Genomic DNA, 23,604 nt, shown 5'->3' on the forward strand with positions numbered 1-23,604 from the left:
AAGTTATCTCCAAGATATATTGGTGCCTATCAAATTATAAAACGCATTGGAAGAGTTGCATACAAATTAGAGTTGCCATTAGACATGTCACAGCTTCACCCTGTGTTCATATTTACATGCTCCAGAAGTAAGTATCGGATCCCTCTCGTGTAATTCAACCCCATACAGTGGAGGTGAATGAGGAACTGTCATATGAGGAGGAACCAGTAGGTTGATACGCAAGTATGAAAGTTGCGAACCAAAGAAATTCCAATGGTGAAAGTTCTTTGGAGAAACTATTCGATCGAAGAATGTACGTGGGAAACAAAGGCGAGTATGCGCCAGAGATATCAATATCTCTTTATCTCAGGTATGTGACAAAATTTTAAATTCGAGGACGAATTGATTATAAAGAGTGGTGAATGTAATAACCCTAAATAGTTTTTGACAAATTGGATCGTACTTTGTACCTAATTTGAGAAATTTAGGTCAAGTAGGTCGGAAATGAGCAATTAATTAATAAATCTAGTCGAAATGGAGTTAAGGCGTAAAATTTTAAATAATTAGAATTGCCATTAGACATGTCACAGCTTCACCCTGTGTTTCATATTTACATGCTCCAGAAGTAAGTATCGGATCCCTCTCGTGTAATTCAACCCCATACAGTGGAGGTGAATGAGGAACTATCATATGAGGAGGAACCAGTAGGTTGATACACAAGTACGAAAGTTGCGAACCAAAGAAATTCCAATGGTGAAAGTTCTTTGGAGAAACTATTCGATCGAAGAATGTACGTGGGAAACAAAGGCGAGTATGCGCCAGAGATATCAATATCTATTTATCTCAGGTATGTGACAAAATTTTAAATTCGAGGACGAATTGATTATAAAGAGTGGTGAATGTAATAACCCTAAATAGTTTTCGACAAATTGGATCGTACTTTGTACCTAATTTGAGAAATTTAGGTCAAGTAGGTCGGAAATGAGCAATTAATTAATAAATCTAGTCGAAATGGAGTTAAGGCGTAAAATTTTAAATAATAATAATTTAAAGTTAAGATTGTTATTATTAAAAATAATTGTGAAATTCATCGAGATAGGCATGTCGGAAAGTCATTTTGATAGTTAAGCACGTCAATTTGACGTTTCAAGTTAAAGTGGACCTTTAACCCACTAAATGATAACACGTGTCAAAGCCTAGTGGATTTAAGAATCCACTTAAGTTATTAATCATCTCATTTCATAAGATAAGAAAAGAAAGTAAAAAAACCTTACCTTCTTCTCTTTCTCGGCCGAACTCACCCTCACCACCATAACCATTAGAATCCTTCACCATAGTTCTTAATTTCTTGAGGAAAAATCATCTTTGAGCAAAGGTAAAGGATTATAGCTCATCAATTTGAAGTTTGTCTGGTTAATTTTTGAGTTATATGGATTAAAAATGTTAGGGTTTGAGATTGATTTTTCGTCATTTGTTAGCTATGATGTTATTGATGTTTGAATCTGTTTGACTGGTGAATTGTGACAGTTGTTTGCCATTGATTTGAGGTTTAGGTTGTCCCTAGCTCCGGAGAGACTCCGTCCAGCTGCTACCTTGCTTCGGCGAGGCAAGGAATTCTTCCATTAATGAATTAATTGCTGCCATGGGGAAGCAAAATTACTTTAAATTTGGATTACTTATATAATTGGCATGTCGTTGGAGTCTCATATTTGAGCCGAGCATTTGGTTATATAATTGTTTAAATAAATTGTTAGACGTAGGTTGGAGTCTCGGTTGCCCCTGAGCATTTGTTTCTTTGTTGGTTTTGTATGTTTGTATGTTATCCGCGAGGCTAGCTATGGGTTTTGGTACTACTATACCCATACTCTAGCACCGGTCACGATCTTTAATTTGGGTCGTGCCAAAGTCGGTATCAAAGCTTTGGTTATGAAAATCAAGGCCTTTTTTCATGTTATGAGTTTATTGTTATGTCATGATAAGTTGATGTAGTGTCATAAGAACTACTGCGTAATATTCGTGTCTTATCTTTTGAAACATTATATTTTGTTTTGAGAACTTTTTGCCATCACCTATAGGAATATTGTGCGTTGGTCTTATGTTTAACTGATGTTGTACTTTGGTATGATAATTGTTTTTACTTGGATGTTTTTGTTGGCTATTATGCCTTATATAATGTTTACTTTGGGTGATTGCTTGTTGACTTTTATGCCTTGGATGATTTTAGTCATAATGAATTTTGTTTTGCCTTTTTGGTGAGTACATTTTGACTTTGGTCGTGTTTGTTGGTTGCCTAATAGGTTGGAACGTGCGATGATACGTTAGGCGTTGGCCTTATTTGCTTTTAAAGAAATTTTTGTGTTAAATCTTTAAGCATGTTTGTGTCTTTATGTTGTTTGAGCACACGTTGGTTTTATGGTTATTATTGAGAATATTATTTTGATTTGATTTGTGCTTTGATACGAGAGTCGGGTGAGCAGTCTAGTCATAATAATTTAAAAATGTGATTTTTAGTTATTTTTCCAATAATATGAATTTCGAGTATTTCAGAATCTTACATTTTCTTGATGCTGACAAATGGTTATTTTCAAAATAATATTATTTATGAGACGTGTCACCTTATTGTGGATTTAATATTTTTGTTGTTATTTTTACTGTGTTGTGGTATATCGACATTTGAATCGACGTTGGTCATATATTTGGTATTTTATGTTTGGCTGGATTAGGTGTTTACATAATGGATTTTGAGATTAAAGGTTTTCACACTTGAGTTTTTGAATTGCTGTTTGATGCCTGGGTTACGTTGAGCTCCTTTTTTTTAAAAAAAGATTGGGATTTTATTTAAAGACATTTTTTGGGATTTGCAAATGTTTTGAATACGTTTTGTAAATAGTTGTTTTGGGTTGACTTGGGTCACCCAAAATTTGGGAGTTGAGCTTGGTAGTTGTAATGACTCGACTAACTCAATGGTTATACGAATTGAGGTACTTTGTGAATTTCAATCATTTGATTTATAATAGAGGTTTTCCATAAAATGACTTTTTAACTGTGGGGCTCAACTATAACTTGAAATTTTTTGTGATTGATTTCATATTTCAGAATGCGTTTTGATGCGTATTTTGATCGATGGAATGCCCCTTGTTGTTCATGGTTACGATGAGTCAGAATGTGTTGTAGCATGCTTTATTTTTATCTTTTTAAATATCTTTAGGTTAATTGCGATTAATGGCATACTTGGGTGGTTTGTGGTATGTAGAATTCTTAATTTTTTGGTATTGATTTGTGTTGTATGCTTCGTATGATTGGTGTATTTATGTTGGTTGAGTTTATTTTGTCCCGTCATGCAGAGTATCACGTGAGGTAATTTCTGTCATGTGTTCTTTAGGCTTAACCTTGATGTTTGCTTTTGATTTATGAGCCGAACCTTTGTTTAGACTCTATATTGCTTTAGTTTTGATTTCGGGATTACGCTGGGTTTGGTGTGTTGTTTTGTGGATCGTGACTTTGGGTTTCGATATCGAGGAAGATGATGGAAGTGTTTCTTCATCAAGTTGGACGATGCGATGCAGGAACTGATGGTAAGTTTTGTAGAAATGTATGTGATGTATTGTTTTCCTTGAGTTAAGTTTCATCTTGGTTGGAATTCTATTGGATATTATTTTATTCATAAGAGATTTTAGAGGATTTAACGATTTGAATTGTTATGTTGGTATCATATGATTTGGAAGATTTCAAGTATGGAGTTTGGGAATTTTTTTGAGGCTATCGAGTACAAATCTCACAGAGGGTAATGTCTAGAAAGTGTTTTATCGAGGAATTGATTTCAAATGTTGTGTTACAAAATTGTGCCCATACATATCATAAACATGCATTTTGAATGTCATGAATAGGAAATTGCATCAAGCACTGAGTATGTCCACTAAATAAAAGAGAAATTAATAATTGATACATGCATCACGTGCATAGAAATGATTAGAGTTCGATGCAACTCTTTGGGATGAGAGATGTCATCATCCTGGCCCACAATTATATAAAAGGGATTTTACCGAAAAAGTGTTTTTGAGAAAAATATTTTGAAATGAACTCGCGAGTCACATTGTGATAAATTTATTTATAAAGTTGATGGACTTCAAATAATTTTGAAATTTTACCGAAAGATAGCTAGACAAATACTCTGTGATGGTAGTGGTGAATTAAGGACAATTGCGTTGCAATGGTCAGTTTTGTGTTATAAGAATAAATGTGTTTCGTAGGAATTAGTATTGGATATAAGGTTGCACTTGAGTTTTTGTTGTAGTAAGTATGATAGGATTTTGATATCGGATTGGAAGACTTACGCGTTATCTTCCGATTTATGATTTGAGAGTATTACCGGATTTGGCTATGCTCTACGTGTGTGTATACGTCGTGATTTTAAAAGAAGTTTGTTTTTACATATTTGATTTTGTTTCAATTTTTTGGTCTTCTCGTATAAAAATATTGTGTCAGCAAAGAGATTTTCTTTATAAATATTTTTTCATTATGATAAAAGGATAATATTTATGAAGTTTGAATTAAAAGAAATAATAATTTTTTCAGTTGAACGATTTTATAAATTTGCTAACTTATTTAAAAGTAAGGTGTAACTGCGAATACAAAATACGGATGTTTTGAAAATTGTAATGTGTTTACAGACTGGAGGTTTTCTAACGGTAAAAGCATTTTGTTTTTCTATATAAATAAAGGTATAAAATGTTAACGTCTTTAAAAGAGAAGTGGAAAATATAAATATAATGTTTTGTGTTTTGTAATTTTTATTTTCATGTAAGTTTGACTTGAGCATAACCAATGACCCGGTTACTGGTGAATTTGATATAGGTGATCTCTTGTTTGCAAGGTTACAATTATATTTGGTGGAATGATTTTAAGAATTTGAGTTTTGTTCGGATTTATGATTTAGCTTATGCGAGGATCACGATGCGTAGGTTTCGACAATAAAAGTTAGTTGGTCGATACTGTTGATTGGAGATTTTTGTTGTTGAAAGTTATATATCGTTTTTTTTGTTGTTGAACGTTTTTATGCGGCATAAAATTTAGTTTATGCAACAAAATTGGTATGTATGCCGGTGTTTAATTACCTTAGGTAACTATGGGTCGTATGCTTTCTTATGGTATAAGTGAAAGAATCTTTTTGAATGAGATGGTTTGTATATAACTTGGAAATTTTGTTATCATAAGTTAAAATGGTATATTCTTTGAAATGTCGGTATGCGAGTTCGTGTTTATTGATTCGATAAGGTTGATGGTGTTGTCGAGTTTAGTCCTTATTGTTTAGACATCACGGTTCTCGTGAAGTTTTGAATCTTTTGATATGGGATACTTGGTGTTGATCTGTTAAATAAGTGGCAAGGGATGCATAACTTTATCAGTTGGGATTTCAAGGTATTCCTTTTGTTTCAGTTGGGTTGGCCACCCGGTTGAGGAGTGCACTTGGGAGACAAAGCTCGTTATGCAGAATTGGTATATTTTCTTTCATTATGATACGTTGGGATTATTGCCTGCGTGTTTATTTCTGGTTGTTATGTGCGATCTATTTTGTTGTTTCATGCTTGTTATGTTAAATGTTAAAATCGAGGACGATTTTGTTTTAAGTTCGGGAGAATGTAATATCCCGTGCTCTTCCTGCTTGTTCCGATAAACTTTCCGAAGTGTTTTGGGTTGATCTTTGGTGGTTTGGTTCTTCGAAACCTTGGTTTCGTGTGCATAACCTTTGTATTGGTGTTAGATTTTGTTTTTGACTTGGTTTAGGAGTGGTTTGGATTGGTTTTTGAATTGTGACACCTTCATTGAGCCTTGTTTTGTATCTTGTATGTGTCACATACGTCGTGCGGGTATTCGATGTTGATTTGATTCGTTTTCGGGTTAATATGGTAGATGTGTTTGTGCATTTTTCAAATCTGTCATGCTTTAATAAAACGTCCATATCTCCCAATTGCACCATCAGATCGGGCCGTCGTTCGGTACATTGTTCCTGAGAGAATTTGCGGAAATCTAGTCGGTTAAGATTATTTTTGGAGATCGAAGGCGCGAGATATGTTTGTCTCGGGCGCGACCTGTCTGTGTTGCGGGCGCAACACGACACTGTAGGGTTTGCTGCTTTCATATAAATAGCCCCTTAACTTTTATTTCTTCAGCCCCTTTTTACTCTATCAGACCCAAAATAGCCCTATACTCAGCAAAACTCATTTTTAATCATTCCCTCATGATCCTTGGTGGTTTTTATCAATTGGGTGGTGATTGTTTATCCTTTCTGCGAGATGTACGCGATTCATGTGTGGTGTTTTTCGTTGGTGTGATTGTGCCTTGCTATATCTTTTGTCCAGACCCTATTCCCTTCGGTTAATCCTTGTTTAATTGTGTCTAACATCAAGGTATTGTCTTCATCCCTTTTGTATGGGGTTATTGTTGTTCATGTTTTATGCGTAGAATTGCACGTTTTAGGGTGTTTTGAGGATTGAAACCTTATAATTGATGGTCTAAGTTTTATGATCTGATATATATCTTTTAAATGGAGCTTAGTATGATTATTTTCTAATGTATGATGATTGGAATTGGTTTGGCACGATTAAAGCAATGATTATGCGTTATTTAGCTTTTTGTGTTATGGTTTCACTTGGCAATTTTTATATATTGTTGGATATGATATTACACGATATTTTATGTATGTTCATCATTAGCTACTGATCTAGCATGTCTTGGGTTGATGCTATGTGTTGGTTTTTGGTTGGATTTGATAGAACTTACGTTTTTGCGCAATTTGGCGAATTGTAGAATTATGAGCATTGCGACCCCACGAACGATTTGAGATGATGTACCTACTTATATGGCATGTTTAAATTGATGTTTTTATTGTTTTTAATCAGTTGGTATATGTTTGGAATCTTGGCGGTATGACTTGGATCGATCGGCATGTTTAGACAATGTTTAGCGAAATTGCGAGTTGAATTGTTTAAGTGTTGTTGGCATGATCTTAAGTCTGAGTTGAATTGATATTTTTGATTCATGTATTATATATAGCTGATCTAAATGATTTCGGAAGTGTTGGCACTCTTGTGTCTACTTTGGGTGGTTTTTCCAAATTGTGGTGAAGTGTTAAGCATGTTTAGTTGATCTAAATATTTGACCTCATCGTGTTTATGAGATTAGTATGCATGTTAGGGATGATGTGGATTAGTTTTTTTAAATTGAATAAAATGTGTTTGTCCTTTGGGGATTTGTCTCGAATTCTGGATGGACATTTTGTCATATTTGATTATTGGATGGTTTCCTTGTTCCCTTGTTTCAGAAAGCGATACTTTGGGTTATTCGAATGTTTTACAGATATAAACTTTGATTTTACTTTGGTGGATGGTTGGTTTGGGTTAGACTTGGGTCGCCCAATGTAATATCCCGTAAAATTTTAAAATTTAAATTATGAGTTCCGGTAACATTCTAATTGTTGTCGTAATTAAATTGTTTTATGTGTTGATTCGGAAATGGTTTAATTAAAGTCCGGGTTTCAAAAATAATTATTTTAAAAAAAAAGGTTTGGGTCGGGTTCGGTCCAACCAGAATCGGTTGGATCAGGTCTCGTTAAACCGAGACCTGGTCTCGTACGAGATGTGCAGGTCTCGTACGAGACCTGCGTTTTGTTAGCAGGTCTCGTTCGAGACCTGTTGCGGGATTTCAGGGGGGCAGTTTTGCCCCCTGATTTCTCTCGATCTATCCGCGTTTTAAAAACGCTTTCTAAACCAAATATCTTCACCACACATCAGTCTAGCCCTAGCCGCCTTCCTCATTCAATTTCGCTGAGAATCCTTTCCGAAATCATCAACTAAAGTTTGTCAAAAATCATAGGTAAGTTTTTAGTTTTAAATTTCAGTTTTGTTAAAAAAACGACATCTTCGTTCATCACTGATTTCTCTCTTGTTTCTGAACCGAAATAGGTTCCGCTTCCTTCCAGAGATAGAAGACTCGTGTATCTACAAATCCCAATTTTTGTTTCGTCAAACGGTACGTAAACGAACCCGTACCAATCGCCGCCGTTTTACCGTTTTCTGGAAAAATCTGTTTTAAGTTTAATTCGACCCTTCTGAATTTTGATTCGTTTGGCAGCCGTTCGGTGGTCGAAATTAATTCCGTTTGTTTCCCGTGAAAGTAGACTCACGGCCCTACGTTTCTACACCTTTCGTCCGTCAAACGGTACGTAAACGAACCCGTAACGATCGATGCCGTTTCATCGTTTTTCACGTACTATTTTTGGTATTCATGTTAAAGGTTTCTGCCGAATTGTGGGGGGGGGGGGGTTGTTTACATGAGTTTTTGATGTTCTTGATCGTTTAATTATCTGTCATTGAATTGTTAAAACGTTTAGTGTGATTGTTAGCTCGTCGTTTTGATTTCGTAAGGATTAAATCTTCGGTTCTTGAACTCGTTTCTTATCCCTAAGAACTTGTTCATTGTGAGTCCTTAGAAGTTTGATTGTTTGGATAGCTTGGGTTACGGAAGTTTTCATGATTGTTTAGTTAGTTATTTTGGTTGAAGTATATAGTGTTAAAATGGATGAATTTGGAAGTTTGAATATGTTTCTGGATTACTGCAAGTTATATGTTTTGTAAGTTGGGTTGTGAAATGAAAGAGATGATTAGCTGGCGTTAGATGGTTGGCTTTTAGGATTGATTTTTGGCTAAATGATGACTTTGGCTACTAAATTCTTGTGTCTTAAATATATTGGTTCCTAAACTTATTTTAGTAACTATTTGGTATTGATTTTAACTTTAATTTTCGAAATTGGTTTCGACTTATAAATTAGCGTTTTAAATAATAATATTATTTATAATTTGAAATTTTTCCGGGCATTAATATTTTAAGTTTAAATTAAATATTAATTTTATTATGGTTATACGTAAAATTTTATATTGACTATATTAAATAAGTATTGGGGATTTTATTTTATATAAAAGTTTGTCAAACTAATTATATTATTTTAAGGCCTAAAAATAATATTTAAATATTTAAAAATTAAATTAATAATTATTATTAATTATTATTTAATTGTTAAATTGATATTTTTTTGCTTAGAATGCCTTTGGAATTAAATTTATATTTTAGCTTTGTTTGTTATTTAATTAATTGAGATAATTGCCGGTAATATTTAATTACTTGGGTTTCAAGCTATTAAGTTCTATTTTGATATTAATTAATATTTTATTTAATATTAATTATAAACTGTGGTTTATAACTCTGCTTTTATGGTTGGGTCGGTTTGGACTTAGGTCACCGACATGTGAGTTTAGCTTGGTAGTTTGAAAAACTCGGCTAACTCACTATTTGAGGAATTGATTTTATTTATCAATTAAATATTATTTTAATAATATTTTCGGATTGGATTTAAGTACGAACTCAATAGTCTTGAATTAATTACGGTATTATAATTTATTTGAGAATTGTGTTCTTCTGTGATTTATCTGGTTATTTAATTGTGCTAGTCCTACGTGGTGTCTAGTAATCTTAGAGTTAGGGTTCAACGGATTTTAACCTATTTATTATTTTAGACCCGTCGACTGTTCGTGCTTCGGACTCTACGCAGGGTTAGCTGTTTGCCAAGATCACGTGGATAAGCAAGCAGTGAGTTTGTAGTGCTATTTACCGCTTTATTAAGTACCGCATTGTATTTTAATATTATAAATGCTTTTGAACTGTTTTTACGGATTATGAATCTGGATTGAAACGAGCTACTCGATAGGCTTGTATCGAGACTGTGTGCACCGGTGAGTACTCTGGGAAACGGCAGACTAAAGTCTTGCTTACGCTGGTATATATTTTTGACGAGGATTTGTTCCCGTCCACTCTGGGTTTATCAGTATGCTATGTCATACTTACGCTTGGATCATTTCAATACTGTTTTCCATAATCATATTATATTAGTATAAAATGTTTTGATAAAAGGGTTTTAAACTTAATAAATGTAAATAGTATTGCGAACTCATCTCAGTATATCTGACCCCGTTGTTTTCCCAAATTTTCTAGGTTTATGATTTGAAAGCTGGTCCACTCCGATTCTTTTGATTCCTCGGAGGTTTTATGTTATTTAAACTACTTCTGTTTTCAAACTCTTAGACCGCAGTAGAACTAGTTAATATATTACGTTGTTATTGCACTTTGGGATTTGTCGATCTGTTCGATTATTTATTATTGGCATGTTTACTCTGTAATATTTTATTATTATATTTAAGGCATGTTGTTGAGCATTTCAGATATTTAAGTTATTTATATTAGAACTGAAATATAAATTGTTAGACTTAGGTTGGAGTCTCGGTTGCCCCCGAACAGTTTTCTGCAGGTTTAATGTTTATTTGTTTTTCGCAAGGCTTGCTACGGGTTTTGGTACGACCATACCCATACCCTAGCGCCGGTCACGATTCATGAAATTGGGTCGTGACACCCAATTTGTGAGAAGAAGCTTGGAAGTTGTTTTAACTCGGCCGACTCACTACTTTGGATTTTAACTTGGTTTATTGTTTTTAACTAAGTTATTTATTGGGTTAAATTACATATAAAATCACCACCTTTACATGAATTTTCAAAAATAACTCGACTTTTAAAACGTGTCAATTCAGGGCACCACCTTTCGTTTCTTTTCAAAAACAACATCAGCAATTTTTAGTGGTGTTTTTGCTGACGTGGCAAGACACGTGGTAGACGCATCGGGTGTCCAAGTCAGCGAAATTTTACCTAAAAATTGCCCATGTTGTTTTTGAAAAGAAATGAAAGGTGATGCCCTGAATTGACACGTTTTAAAAGTCGAGTTATTTTTGAAAAATCGTTTAAAGATAATGATTTTATATATAATTAACCTTTATTTATATTGTGATCTGGATTATGTTTTTTAATGTGGGAACTTGTGTTGCTTGATTAAGGATTGTATATTGTATTTCTTTGGCTATTGTGTTTTCTTTGGGTTGTGGTTTGAGATACTAGTCCTATGTGGTGTCTAATATTCTTAGAGTTAGGTGATGATTTGTTTTTAACATTAACTTTGTTTCTAGACCCATCGTCTATTCGTGTTTCGGAGTCAGAGCAGGTTTAGTTGCTTGCCAGGTGTAATACCCCGTAAAATTTAAAGGATTAAATTATTCCACGTAAGGAATAATTTATAGGACCGGGAGAACGTAAATTAAATTTAAGGATAAATTTAATTTACAGTATCTCCGGAAATATAAAATAGTTATAGAAGTTAAAATATAAAAATTGGATATTTATATTTTAACTAACGGGAAATAAAAAATGCTTATAAATTAAAATAGGGTAATTTATAAGTCCCGTGTGAATATTTTTGGAGTCAATATTCACGAAATATTATTAGAAAGTTACCCCTAAAATTTTATAGATTTTGGAGATAGGAATTTTATTAAGTGGGTCTAATTTAGCCCTAATAAATCTTTAATGATTTATTAAAGATAAAATATAAGTCCCGTGAGAATAAAAATTATGTTTTTATTCTAGTTACGAATTATGGAATTCGTGGTTAAAATTTCATAAAATTTGGAGTTCGTTGTCCGTTTTAGTTACGGACGAGTATTTAAGAATTTGGGTTAAAGTAACGCGTGAATGCCTAAGGACTAGTTTGGCTTTTAGCCAAACTATATATATCATTATGAATTCAAATGAATTCATAAGCTTCAGAACCTAAAACATTAGGTTTTCATTACAGAGAAAACGGCGACGACGCACGCGACGGTAGGTTCGACGGTTTCGATCCAATTTCTCGTTTTTAACTTAAATTTCTTCGGTAATCCATTAATAATCGAAGTTATAACCGTTATTTTGAATTTGGTTATATAGAAAATGGATTATATTCGAATATAAAACGGTTACCGTATCGAATCGAACATATACGTAATGATTTTACGTTCCGATAGCGGAAATGGATAGATTGGTGTTTGTATATGTGTTTAGGATCGAAAAGTGGCGTTTAAGCACGTCGGAAAGCCCGGGAAATCGAGTTTCCCGGGGCTGTGCACGACTGGTGCACGAACGTGCACTTATAGTGCACGAACGTGCACCAGCCATGGTGCACGACCGTGCACCAAGTGCACGATCGTGCACTAGCCTGGGTGCACGAACGTGCACCCAAGGTGCACGAACGTGCACCAGGCAGCACGACCGTGCACAGGGTTGCACGATCGTGCTGCCATGGCTCGAAGGGGGGAGTGTTTTGGGGCTTTTTGCCCTAACTTTCGACGGAAGTAATCGTCGAACTATGGATGATTTAAATGGACTTTAAACCTTAAACCTGGACGTTTAAAGGATTAAAAGAACTAGGACAATTAAGGGAGTTCAATTAATTAAAACATAGAGATGTTTTAATTGGGTCCTCTATTAATCAAAGTGGTTAATAGTTAGAGGACTATGAGTTGATATCGAATATGAGTATAGAATAGATATGTTACATGTTAGTAATGTCAATAGAAAGTCTACTCTTTAGAGTTAGAATTCTTGTTTCAATTGTATTTAACAATTGTTTTCTAACTAGATCCAACGAGCAAGCAAGCTACTGGACCAGGAGAGTAGAGGGTGAACGAGAACTGTTTTGTGGATAACGGTTTTGTGAGTTCGCATATTTACTTTTGAATATTGATGCCAAAACATTTATAACTAAAAATGTGTTTGAAATTGCATTGCATAGAGTCGATTTGAAACCAATATATAGATCCACTGGAACGTGCTATCTATTGGGCAACAACAGAACTGTGTGATCACCGGTATTAATAAAACATTGCATTGCATACTAGTTGGGTTCTTTGGCCAGATGCTTGCAAAGCGGCCAAGACCTAACAGGTTATCCTGGGGAGCCAGTAATTTAATTTACGGCCCAGCAAACCTTACACAGAGATAAGATGATTGTGACAATGTGAGTTCACATTTCATCCTGTGTTAAACAAGAGAGCACGAACTGTGACATTAGTCACAGTTAACCAAATGGGGTTTCTCTTAGGGTTTCATTTGGATCGGTTATTTGGCTGCACAAAGTGTGTTTACATGCGATTTCTGCTTTTATTAATATGCTTGAGTAACTATGTGAATTCACTCATATTTGACCCCCGTTGATTTCCCTTTTCACAGGTAAATGATATTTTGACGTGACAAGACTTCCAATTCTTTTTCTGGAAGTTGTAACTAAATAAAGGTCACTCTAGAGCTGCAGAGTAGTTCTAGCTCCGAACAGTAGTTCAATTGTAAATGCTTAAACTCTGATATGAAACTACTGTGAGTATCATTTTGGGACAAAAGCATGTTTTTATAAAAAGGGCTTTTGCCAGTTGTTTATAAGAAACCTGGTTTTGATAAAAGCTTTGTGATTAATTAAATGGCATGCTTAAACCAGTTACTTGACGCGATAACTGGTTTGCACCGCTGGCATTGTTTTTGGACAGGGTTGTGTCAAGGTGTGTGCAGTATACATGTATCACCCTAAGTCCAGAAATGCGATTGCATGGTTTTGATTACACGTTTATTTGAAGGTTTCAAATACTTGCGAAAAGAAATTGAGACCTTTTATGTTTTCAAAACGCGAAAAGTTTTTACTGTTTTTCCTAGGCTTGCTACGGGTTTCGGAACAACCATTCCCATTCCCTAGCGCCGGTCTCGACACGAGTTTCTAAGCGGAAATCGGGTCGTGACAAAGTTGGTATCAGAGCAATGTTGTAGAACTGGAATGTCTATAGTAACATTGCCGATACTCGAATAGTAGAGTCTAAGTAACTACTGCAGCAATAGGATTTGAGTCATGTCCTTGATATGTCATCATTTAATTGTGAAATATTCAGCTTTTCCTTAGGTTGTGAATTTAGAATGTGTTGGATATGAGTTATATATTGTGATACACATGAGCACGTGAGGTGTGACCATTGAGATGGTTATATGTGTTCATGTTGGATTTGTATTTGTTGTTCTTCATTTGATTGCAGTGTGGTTTGATTTGGTTAGGATGGCTGACCAAAGGCAAACTCGTGGTCGAGCTGCGATGATACGAGATGCACCTGAAGAGGCTCATGATGAGTCGTCTGTGCATATAGGGCAACATGAACCGGCCAACGTAGCAGGTAGAGGCCGTGGGCGTGGTAGACCTAGAGGTAGAGCTAGAGGTCAAGCTGTGGAGGAACAGGAACCAGTTCAGGCTCCTGGGATACCACAACAACCTAACGCGCCAGGCTTCGACTTTAATCAGTTCTTAGCTGGAGTTGCAGCTATGCAGGCTAACCAAGTGGAGAATCAGGCTATGCATAGGGAGCAACTATTGCAACAACAACAGCGTGTTGGTGCAAATGTTGATAGAGACAGTGTTTTGGCTTATATGCGGCTCAAACCAACAGAATTTGATGGTTCCGGCGATGCATTGGATTTTCTTGAGGAAGTTGAGCGTAATGCTAGACGTTTGCAGGCTGACGAGAGACAGTCAATCTTGTTAGTTGAAATGTCAATGAAAGGACCAGCAAAAGATTGGTTTCGACGTATAATTCAACCTACGATGAATCAAATGACCTGGGCAGAATTTGTTAATCGGTACAGAGAATTTTATCTGCCATTTTCTGTGACCGAGAGTTATCGTGATCAATTGCTGAATTTGAGAAGAGGAAATAGGTCAGTGCAAGAATATGTGACGGAGTTCACTAGGTTGGGAAGATTTGCACCTGATTTGATGGCTGATCCAGCAAGGGCGAATGCGAGTTTTATCAAGGGTTTAGGACCCGAGTTTATTAGCCTTGTTTCTGATGTGAACCGAGATTTGATCCAGCTGATAGACAGTGCACGTCAAATGGAGACTTCGTTGGTACAGTTTGGCAGAATTGTAAATTCTACTGCACCAGTGTCGACAAGGAGTGATCAAGTTGGTGCGACAGCCAATACACAAATGTGGTTTAATCCAAGTGGTTTTACTGGACCGCGACGTAAAAATTTTAAAGGGAAGAGTAATAAGCGTTTCAATACCCCTGGAGCTAGTTCAAGTGGACGTAGCTCAGGAAGTTCTGGAGTTTTAACTCCATATTGCCAGAATTGTCGGAGGAGACACTATGGAGTGTGTCACCTTGCTCCAGGAGCGTGCTTTGTTTGTGGCCAACTAGGCCATTATGCAAGACAATGTCCGATGTCAGGAGCACAAGGGTCTGCTGCCAGTGTTGCTCAACCTTTTCAGCAGCAGCGGAGACCTATGTTTCCGGCGGCATCTGGGCAAGGTCAAACTGGTAGTACATTTACTAGCCAGAGAGGAAGAGGTTTTGGTAATAATCGAGGTGGAGGAAGAAATGGTGGAGGAAGAGGTACTGGTCAGAACTCTCAAGCGGAGGGGAGTCAAGCCAGGGTGTTTGCACTAAATCCACAAGAGGCTCAAGCCTCTAATGCAGTTGTGCAAGGTATTTTTACTATAGCTTCTATGGATGCTTTAGTATTATTTGATCCGGGTGCAACACATTCATTTGTTTCACCGAGTTTTGCGATTAAGATGGGAAAGCAACCCGCTTACTTGCAAAATCCATTATCAGTAGCCACGCCAATGGGTGAAAGTATGGAAGCGGACATAGTTTACTCGTCTTGTCCTGTGAATGTTCAAGGACGAGAGTTATTTGCCGATCTAATTTTGCTAGAAGTACTAGCATTTGATGTTATATTAGGTATGGATTGGTTAGCTCGGCATTATGCGAGTGTGGATTGTCGCGAGAAGTTAGTGACATTCAATACCCCTGGAATTGAGGTGGTTTCACTTCAAAGTGAAAAATTGAAATCCACTGCTAGCATAATCTCAGCTATGAAAGCTCAACGAATGATGAGAAAAGGATGTCCAGCATTCTTGGCTATTGTGTTGGATACAGAGAAAGTTCAAGGAACTGTACAGAATGTACCGGTGGTAATGGAGTATCCAGATGTTTTTCCAGACGAATTACCGGGATTACCACCAGATAGAGAGATAGAGTTTTGTATTGAGTTAACTCCTGGTACCAAACCGATATCAATACCTCCTTATCGAATGGCGCCAGCAGAGTTAAAGGAACTGAAAGATCAACTAGAGGAACTACTTAGTTGTGGTTTTATCAGACCAAGTGTTTCACCATGGGGAGCACCTGTTTTATTTGTTAAAAAGAAGGACGGATCATTTCGGCTCTGTATAGATTACAGACAGCTGAACAAAGTTACAATCAAGAACAAGTACCCATTGCCAAGGATTGATGATTTGTTCGATCAACTGCAAGGAGCAAGGTACTTTTCTAAGATTGACTTGCGATCAGGATACCATCAGTTAAAGATCCGAGAGGATGATGTTTCGAAAACTGCTTTTAGGACTCGGTATGGTCACTACGAGTTCCTAGTTATGTCATTTGGATTGACAAACGCACCAGCGGCTTTCATGGATTTGATGAATAGGATATTCAAACCCTTCTTGGATCAGTTTGTAATTGTTTTCATTGATGATATTTTGATCTACTCGCGTACGGAGGAGGAGCATGCACATCATTTGCGCATAGTTCTTCAAACATTGAGGGAGCATCAGTTATACGCCAAGTTTTCAAAGTGTGAATTTTGGTTAGAAGAAGTGGCATTTTTGGGACATGTTGTGTCTCAAAATGGAATCAAAGTAGATCCAAAGAAGATTGAAGCAGTTGTGGAATGGAAACGACCAACTTCGGTGACTGAAATTCGTAGTTTCCTTGGTTTAGCAGGATACTACAGAAGATTTGTGCAAGATTTCTCAAAAATCTCTGCACCATTGACGAAGTTAACTCAGAAGAATGCAAAGTACGAATGGACAGAGAAATGCGATAACAGTTTTCAGAAACTGAAGGAGTGTCTAACGACAGCTCCAGTGCTAGCATTACCTGAAGGTATTGAAGGATTCACTGTTTACTGTGATGCTTCAAGAGTTGGTTTAGGATGTGTTCTAATGCAACATGGACGAGTAATAGCTTACGCTTCACGCCAACTGAAAAAGCATGAAGTGAACTATCCTACTCATGACCTGGAATTAGCAGCAGTAATTTTTGCATTGAAAATCTGGAGACATTACTTGTACGGTGCAACGTGTGAGATATTCACAGATCATAAAAGTTTGAGGTATATCTTTGATCAACGTGAATTGAATCTCAGACAGAGAAGGTGGCTAGAGTTGCTTAAAGATTATGATTGCACTATACAGTATCATCCGGGTAAAGCTAATGTGGTAGCTGATGCGTTAAGCCGAAAGTCTGCAGGAAGTTTAGCACACGTTACAACAGAGTGGCGAAGGCCATTGATCAAAGAGATCTATACGATGTTCAGTCAGAACATTAGGTTTGAAGTTTCTTATCTTGGAAGCTTGATAGCCCAATTAAGTGTGCGACCAACTCTAATCGACAGGATTAGGGAACTACAAGGTGAAGATCCTCAACTAAAGCGTGTCATGGAGGAGGTAGAGAAAGGAAAGTGTCAAGACTTCAGTGTTGTTAACGGAACACTGAAGTATGGTACCAGATTATGTGTACCAGATATTGAAAATTTAAGGCAGAAGATCATGGAGGAAACCCATGGATCAACTTATAGTATTCATCCAGGTTCTACCAAGATGTATAGAGATATTAAGGAGATGTACTGGTGGAACGGAATGAAGCGAGATATTGCAGAGTTTGTAGCAAGGTGTCCAGTGTGTCAGCAAGTTAAGCTTGAACACCAAAGGCCATATGGATTTTTACAACCCCTACCCATACCAGAGTGGAAGTGGGAGAGGATTACAATGGATTTTGTGGTTGGATTGCCTAAGACACAAAAAGGTTTTGATTCTATATGGGTTATAGTGGATCGTCTGACGAAGTCGGCCCACTTTATACCTATTAAGATATCATATACTGCGGCAAAATTGGCACAAGTATATATTGACAAGATAGTCAGTTTACATGGAATTCCCGTGTCAATAGTTTCAGATAGAGGTTCAGTATTTACCTCTAGATTTTGGGGAAGTTTGCAAGAAGCGATGGGAACGCGGTTAGATTTTAGTACCGCATTTCATCCGCAAACTGATGGACAGTCTGAAAGGACTATTCAGACTTTGGAAGATATGCTTCGACTGTGTGTACTGGATTTTGGAGGTAGCTGGGATGTGTATTTGTCATTAGTAGAGTTCTCATACAACAACAGCTATCATTCCAGTATCGAGATGGCTCCATATGAGGCATTATACGGTCGTAAGTGTCGATCTCCTATCTGTTGGGAGGAAGTTGGAGAAAGAAAATTGACAGGAGCAGAGATTATCCAAATTACCTCAGAGAAGGTACCATTAATTAAGCAGCGATTGGAAACTGCTTTTAGTCGCCAGAAAAGTTATGCAGATTCAAAGAGAAAAGAGATAGAATTTCAAGTTGGTGACTATGTCTTTCTGAAAGTATCACCAATGAAGGGTGTTATTCGTTTTCGAAAGAGAGGCAAGTTATCTCCAAGGTATGTGGGACCTTACGAGATTATAGAGCGCATCGGAGCGGTAGCATATAAATTAGATTTACCGCCAGATATGTCACAAGTTCATCCGGTGTTTCACATATCGATGCTGCGAAAATATATCGCAGATCCTTCTCATGTGATTCAACCACAAATTGTAGAGGTTAATGAAGAACTTTCTTATGAAGAGCAGCCTGTTGAGATAGTAGATACTCAACTACGGAAACTTCGTACTAAGGAGATTCCTATGGTGAAAGTGATGTGGAGAAATCATTCTGTAGAGGAGTGTACGTGGGAGACGGAGGCGGATATGCGTTAGCGATATCCTTACCTGTTTTTACAAGGTACGTAGTTCTTATTGAAATTCGAGGACGAATTTTAATAAGGTGGGGAGAATGTAATACCTCGTAAAATTTAAAGGATTAAATTATTCCACGTAAGGAATAATTTATAGGACCGGGAGAACGTAAATTAAATTTAAGGATAAATTTAATTTACAGTATCTCCGGAAATATAAAATAGTTATAGAAGTTAAAATATAAAAATTGGATATTTATATTTTAACTAACGGGAAATAAAAAATGCTTATAAATTAAAATAGGGTAATTTATAAGTCCCGTGTGAATATTTTTGGAGTCAATATTCACGAAATATTATTAGAAAGTTACCCCTAAAATTTTATAGATTTTGGAGATAGGAATTTTATTAAGTGGGTCTAATTTAGCCCTAATAAATCTTTAATGATTTATTAAAGATAAAATATAAGTCCCGTGAGAATAAAAATTATGTTTTTATTCTAGTTACGAATTATGGAATTCGTGGTTAAAATTTCATAAAATTTGGAGTTCGTTGTCCGTTTTAGTTACGGACGAGTATTTAAGAATTTGGGTTAAAGTAACGCGTGAATGCCTAAGGACTAGTTTGGCTTTTAGCCAAACTATATATATCATTATGAATTCAAATGAATTCATAAGCTTCAGAACCTAAAACATTAGGTTTTCATTACAGAGAAAACGGCGACGACGCACGCGACGGTAGGTTCGACGGTTTCGATCCAATTTCTCGTTTTTAACTTAAATTTCTTCGGTAATCCATTAATAATCGAAGTTATAACCGTTATTTTGAATTTGGTTATATAGAAAATGGATTATATTCGAATATAAAACGGTTACCGTATCGAATCGAACATATACGTAATGATTTTACGTTCCGATAGCGGAAATGGATAGATTGGTGTTTGTATATGTGTTTAGGATCGAAAAGTGGCGTTTAAGCACGTCGGAAAGCCCGGGAAATCGAGTTTCCCGGGCCTGTGCACGACTGGTGCACGAACGTGCACTTATAGTGCACGAACGTGCACCAGCCATGGTGCACGACCGTGCACCAAGTGCACGATTGTGCACTAGCCTGGGTGCACGAACGTGCACCCAAGGTGCACGAACGTGCACCAGGCAGCACGACCGTGCACAGGGTTGCACGATCGTGCTGCCATGGCTCGAAGGGGGGAGTGTTTTGGGGCTTTTTACCCTAACTTTCGACGGAAGTAATCGTCGAACTATGGATGATTTAAATGGACTTTAAACCTTAAACCTGGACGTTTAAAGGATTAAAAGAACTAGGACAATTAAGGGAGTTCGATTAATTAAAACATAGAGATGTTTTAATTGGGTCCTCTATTAATCAAAGTGGTTAATAGTTAGAGGACTATGAGTTGATATCGAATATGAGTATAGAATAGATATGTTACATGTTAGTAATGTCAATAGAAAGTCTACTCTTTAGAGTTAGAATTCTTGTTTCAATTGTATTTAACAATTGTTTTCTAACTAGATCCAACGAGCAAGCAAGCTACTGGACCAGGAGAGTAGAGGGTGAACGAGAACTGTTTTGTGGATAACGGTTTTGTGAGTTCGCATATTTACTTTTGAATATTGATGCCAAAACATTTATAACTAAAAATGTGTTTGAAATTGCATTGCATAGAGTCGATTTGAAACCAATATATAGATCCACTGGAACGTGCTATCTATTGGGCAACAATAGAACTGTGTGATCACCGGTATTAATAAAACATTGCATTGGATACTAGTTGGGTTCTTTGGCCAGATGCTTGCAAAGCGGCCAAGACCTAACAGGTTATCCTGGGGAGCCAGTAATTTAATTTACGGCCCAGCAAACCTTACACAGAGATAAGATGATTGTGACAATGTGAGTTCACATTTCATCCTGTGTTAAACAAGAGAGCACGAACTGTGACATTAGTCACAGTTAACCAAATGGGGTTTCTCTTAGGGTTTCATTTGGATCGGTTATTTGGCTGCACAAAGTGTGTTTACATGCGATTTCTGCTTTTATTAATATGCTTGAGTAACTATGTGAATTCACTCATATTTGACCCCCGTTGATTTCCCTTTTCACAGGTAAATGATATTTTGACGTGACAAGACTTCCAATTCTTTTTCTGGAAGTTGTAACTAAATAAAGGTCACTCTAGAGCTGCAGAGTAGTTCTAGCTCCGAACAGTAGTTCAATTGTAAATGCTTAAACTCTGATATGAAACTACTGTGAGTATCATTTTGGGACAAAAGCATGTTTTTATAAAAAGAGCTTTTGCCAGTTGTTTATAAGAAACCTGGTTTTGATAAAAGCTTTGTGATTAATTAAATGGCATGCTTAAACCAGTTACTTGACGCGATAACTGGTTTGCACCGCTGGCATTGTTTTTGGACAGGGTTGTGTCAAGGTGTGTGCAGTATACATGTATCACCCTAAGTCCAGAAATGCGATTGCATGGTTTTGATTACACGTTTATTTGAAGGTTTCAAATACTTGCGAAAAGAAATTGAGACCTTTTATGTTTTCAAAACGCGAAAAGTTTTTACTGTTTTTCCTAGGCTTGCTACGGGTTTCGGAACAACCATTCCCATTCCCTAGCGCCGGTCTCGACACGAGTTTCTAAGCGGAAATCGGGTCGTGACACCAGGCTTGCACCTGGATTTGCAAGTTGTGAGTTTGTAGTGCTATTTACCGATTGGGTTTAATATAACTTTGGTGTGTGAACTTTTTTAAAAATAACAAAATAGTGTTTAAACAAAATTTTATTACAAGTTAGTGTGTGAACTTGTTTAAAAGTTACGAATTGGTGTTTTTAGCAGGTCACCATCAGGTTACAGGTTACCAATCAGAATTTTAACTATCAAAAAAAGGCAGGTTTGGTTCCTATAGTTTTCAAGCAGCAGTACTGATAAGTACAAAAAGAAAAAATATTTTCAATTTAGTCCATATTTTCAACTAAGAAGAAAAATAAACTTCTGAAATAGTGTAATTAACACTATTTGAATAATAATTAATTAAATTAGACTTAATTAAGCTAGTTTAATGGGTAATCCAGCCGAGAGTTCAGACTCTAGTAATCCATCAGGATTGACTTCGCTACACAACGTGCAAAGTGAAGTGCACCAACTCCTTGAACATTTTCATGCAAAAGGAATTTTAGGTGATTCACCAGAAGAAAGATCTACTTTAGCAAATGAAGTAGGAAAACTGGTAAATGAAAGGTTAGATGCAATTGAAAGGGAAAAAGGTTTAAAAAAGACAAAAGGACCAATAACTGAAAAAGAAATTCTTCAATTAAGAAAAGAAAAAATTGTTCCTTTTATTGCAGATCCAACAACTAAAGCAGCCAACATGAATAATAATAATCTGGCACAAGACCTTAGAAAATCCTTAGGTTTGGTAGAAGAAGCTCCTCTACATATAGATGACAGAACCTTTAATGAGCTAGTCTCTACGAAGAGAACAATGTACAAACCTAATTATCCACATAGGACAAAAGAAGAATTTGTACCTAGGGATAACCCTTTGAGACCGGTAATTAGCCCGGCGGCATTTCTCAACTTAGATTGTGAGAAACATGCGTCCGAAAAAATAGATGAGTGGATTACTATGATTAGATTTACAGTAAAATCAGGTGGTTACACTCCGGGAGGCGCCTACGAATTGTGCAAAGCCACCATGGTTGGTAATGCTCAAAAATACTGGGAATCATTAATAGCTCATACTCCAATAAAAGAAGAAATTGATAAAGAAGTGTTTGCAGATGGAGTACTAGCTATAGTGGTAGACGCCTTGAAAAGAGAATTTTGTGGGTTTTCGTTGTCAACAGAGTCATTAGAAAAAGAGCAATCTTTAATGGCTTTAATGAAACTACAAATCTGTGACATGTGCTATTTTGATAACTTTGCCTGTGAATTTCAAAAATATTATTATAATTTAGACTTGGCGGCCCAAAATTACATGTCAGAATTATTTTTTGCTAAACTCCCGGATCCTTGGCCGGAAGTAGCAAAGACTGCATTTCAACTTCTCCTAAATGAAGACAAAGTAGTTGATGGTTTAGGAGGAAGGATACAAGCAGTGAGGTATGCTATGAGAAAAGCATGCACTGAACTCCAAGTAAGGCAAGATGCAAAACGTCTTCCTTATTTAAACAAGAGTTGTTGTTCTCAAATTGAGTATGTTCCAGGAAGGTATGGATGTTCTTCTGGAACAGAAGAAAAATCTAGGACTGGATATTCTTCAAAAAAGAAAAGTTTCAAAGGATATAGAAAAAGAAGAATATCAAGAAGAGATAGAGAGGAAAGGAGGAAGTCCGATAGACCAGGAAGGTTTATTAGAAAAAGAAGTAACCTTAGAGACAAAGATAGGATAGATGCGTTTAAGAAAAAATATGGTAGAGAACCAAAATGTCCTAAGGGAAAAACCTTTGAGTAACTGTTCTTGTTGCTGGGTATGTGGCTCTAAGAGTCATAAAGCCGATACTTGTCCTCAAAAGAATAAGCGAAAGGAAAATCTTAGGAGAGTATTCTTCGAAAATGAGAATCTAGCATATGAGCCAGTAGATGAAGAAGAATTTTCTGATATAGACTCTGAAGTAGATTCAATTTATGAAGTAGTTTCTGAATATGAAACTGATAATGATGAATCTGATTTATGGACAGCTAAAATATTCATGATGAACACTTCAAGAGCTGATATGGATGATGAGTTAGTACCATTGGATACTACTCTGGTGCATGAAGAATCATTTCAGTACGAGGATCCATCTAGAAACTGTCTAGAATGGAAACTGCCAAAGGTAGACATCAACTC

At 36.4% G+C, this 23,604-nt stretch overlaps 1 protein-coding gene across 1 annotated transcript; it reads left to right on the plus strand.

Moving 5' to 3' along the window:
- Window positions 1–21,831: 21,831 nt before the first annotated feature.
- Window positions 21,832–23,164, plus strand: LOC126657048 (uncharacterized). Its single transcript, XM_050351671.1, has 3 exons — window positions 21,832–22,036; window positions 22,118–22,908; window positions 22,979–23,164. Exons 1-3 carry the CDS (start codon window positions 21,832–21,834, stop codon window positions 23,162–23,164), a joined length of 1,182 nt encoding a protein of 393 aa, XP_050207628.1.
- The last annotated feature ends 440 nt before the right edge of the window (window positions 23,165–23,604 follow it).

The sequence above is a fragment of the Mercurialis annua genome, linkage group LG7 (assembly GCF_937616625.2).
Source record: "Mercurialis annua linkage group LG7, ddMerAnnu1.2, whole genome shotgun sequence".
Lineage (NCBI taxonomy): Eukaryota > Viridiplantae > Streptophyta > Magnoliopsida > Malpighiales > Euphorbiaceae > Mercurialis > Mercurialis annua.

Excerpts from the sequence above, each read along its gene's own strand:
- LOC126657048 (XM_050351671.1), top strand. The coding sequence starts at position 21,832 with ATGGGTAATCCAGCCGAGAGTTCAGACTCTAGTAATCCATCAGGATTG. Across the intron at positions 22,037-22,117 it reads TGCAATTGAAAGGGAAAAAG|ATCCAACAACTAAAGCAGCC; the intron begins GTTTAAAAAAGA and ends CTTTTATTGCAG. Across the intron at positions 22,909-22,978 it reads AAGCATGCACTGAACTCCAA|GAAGGTATGGATGTTCTTCT; the intron begins GTAAGGCAAGAT and ends AGTATGTTCCAG.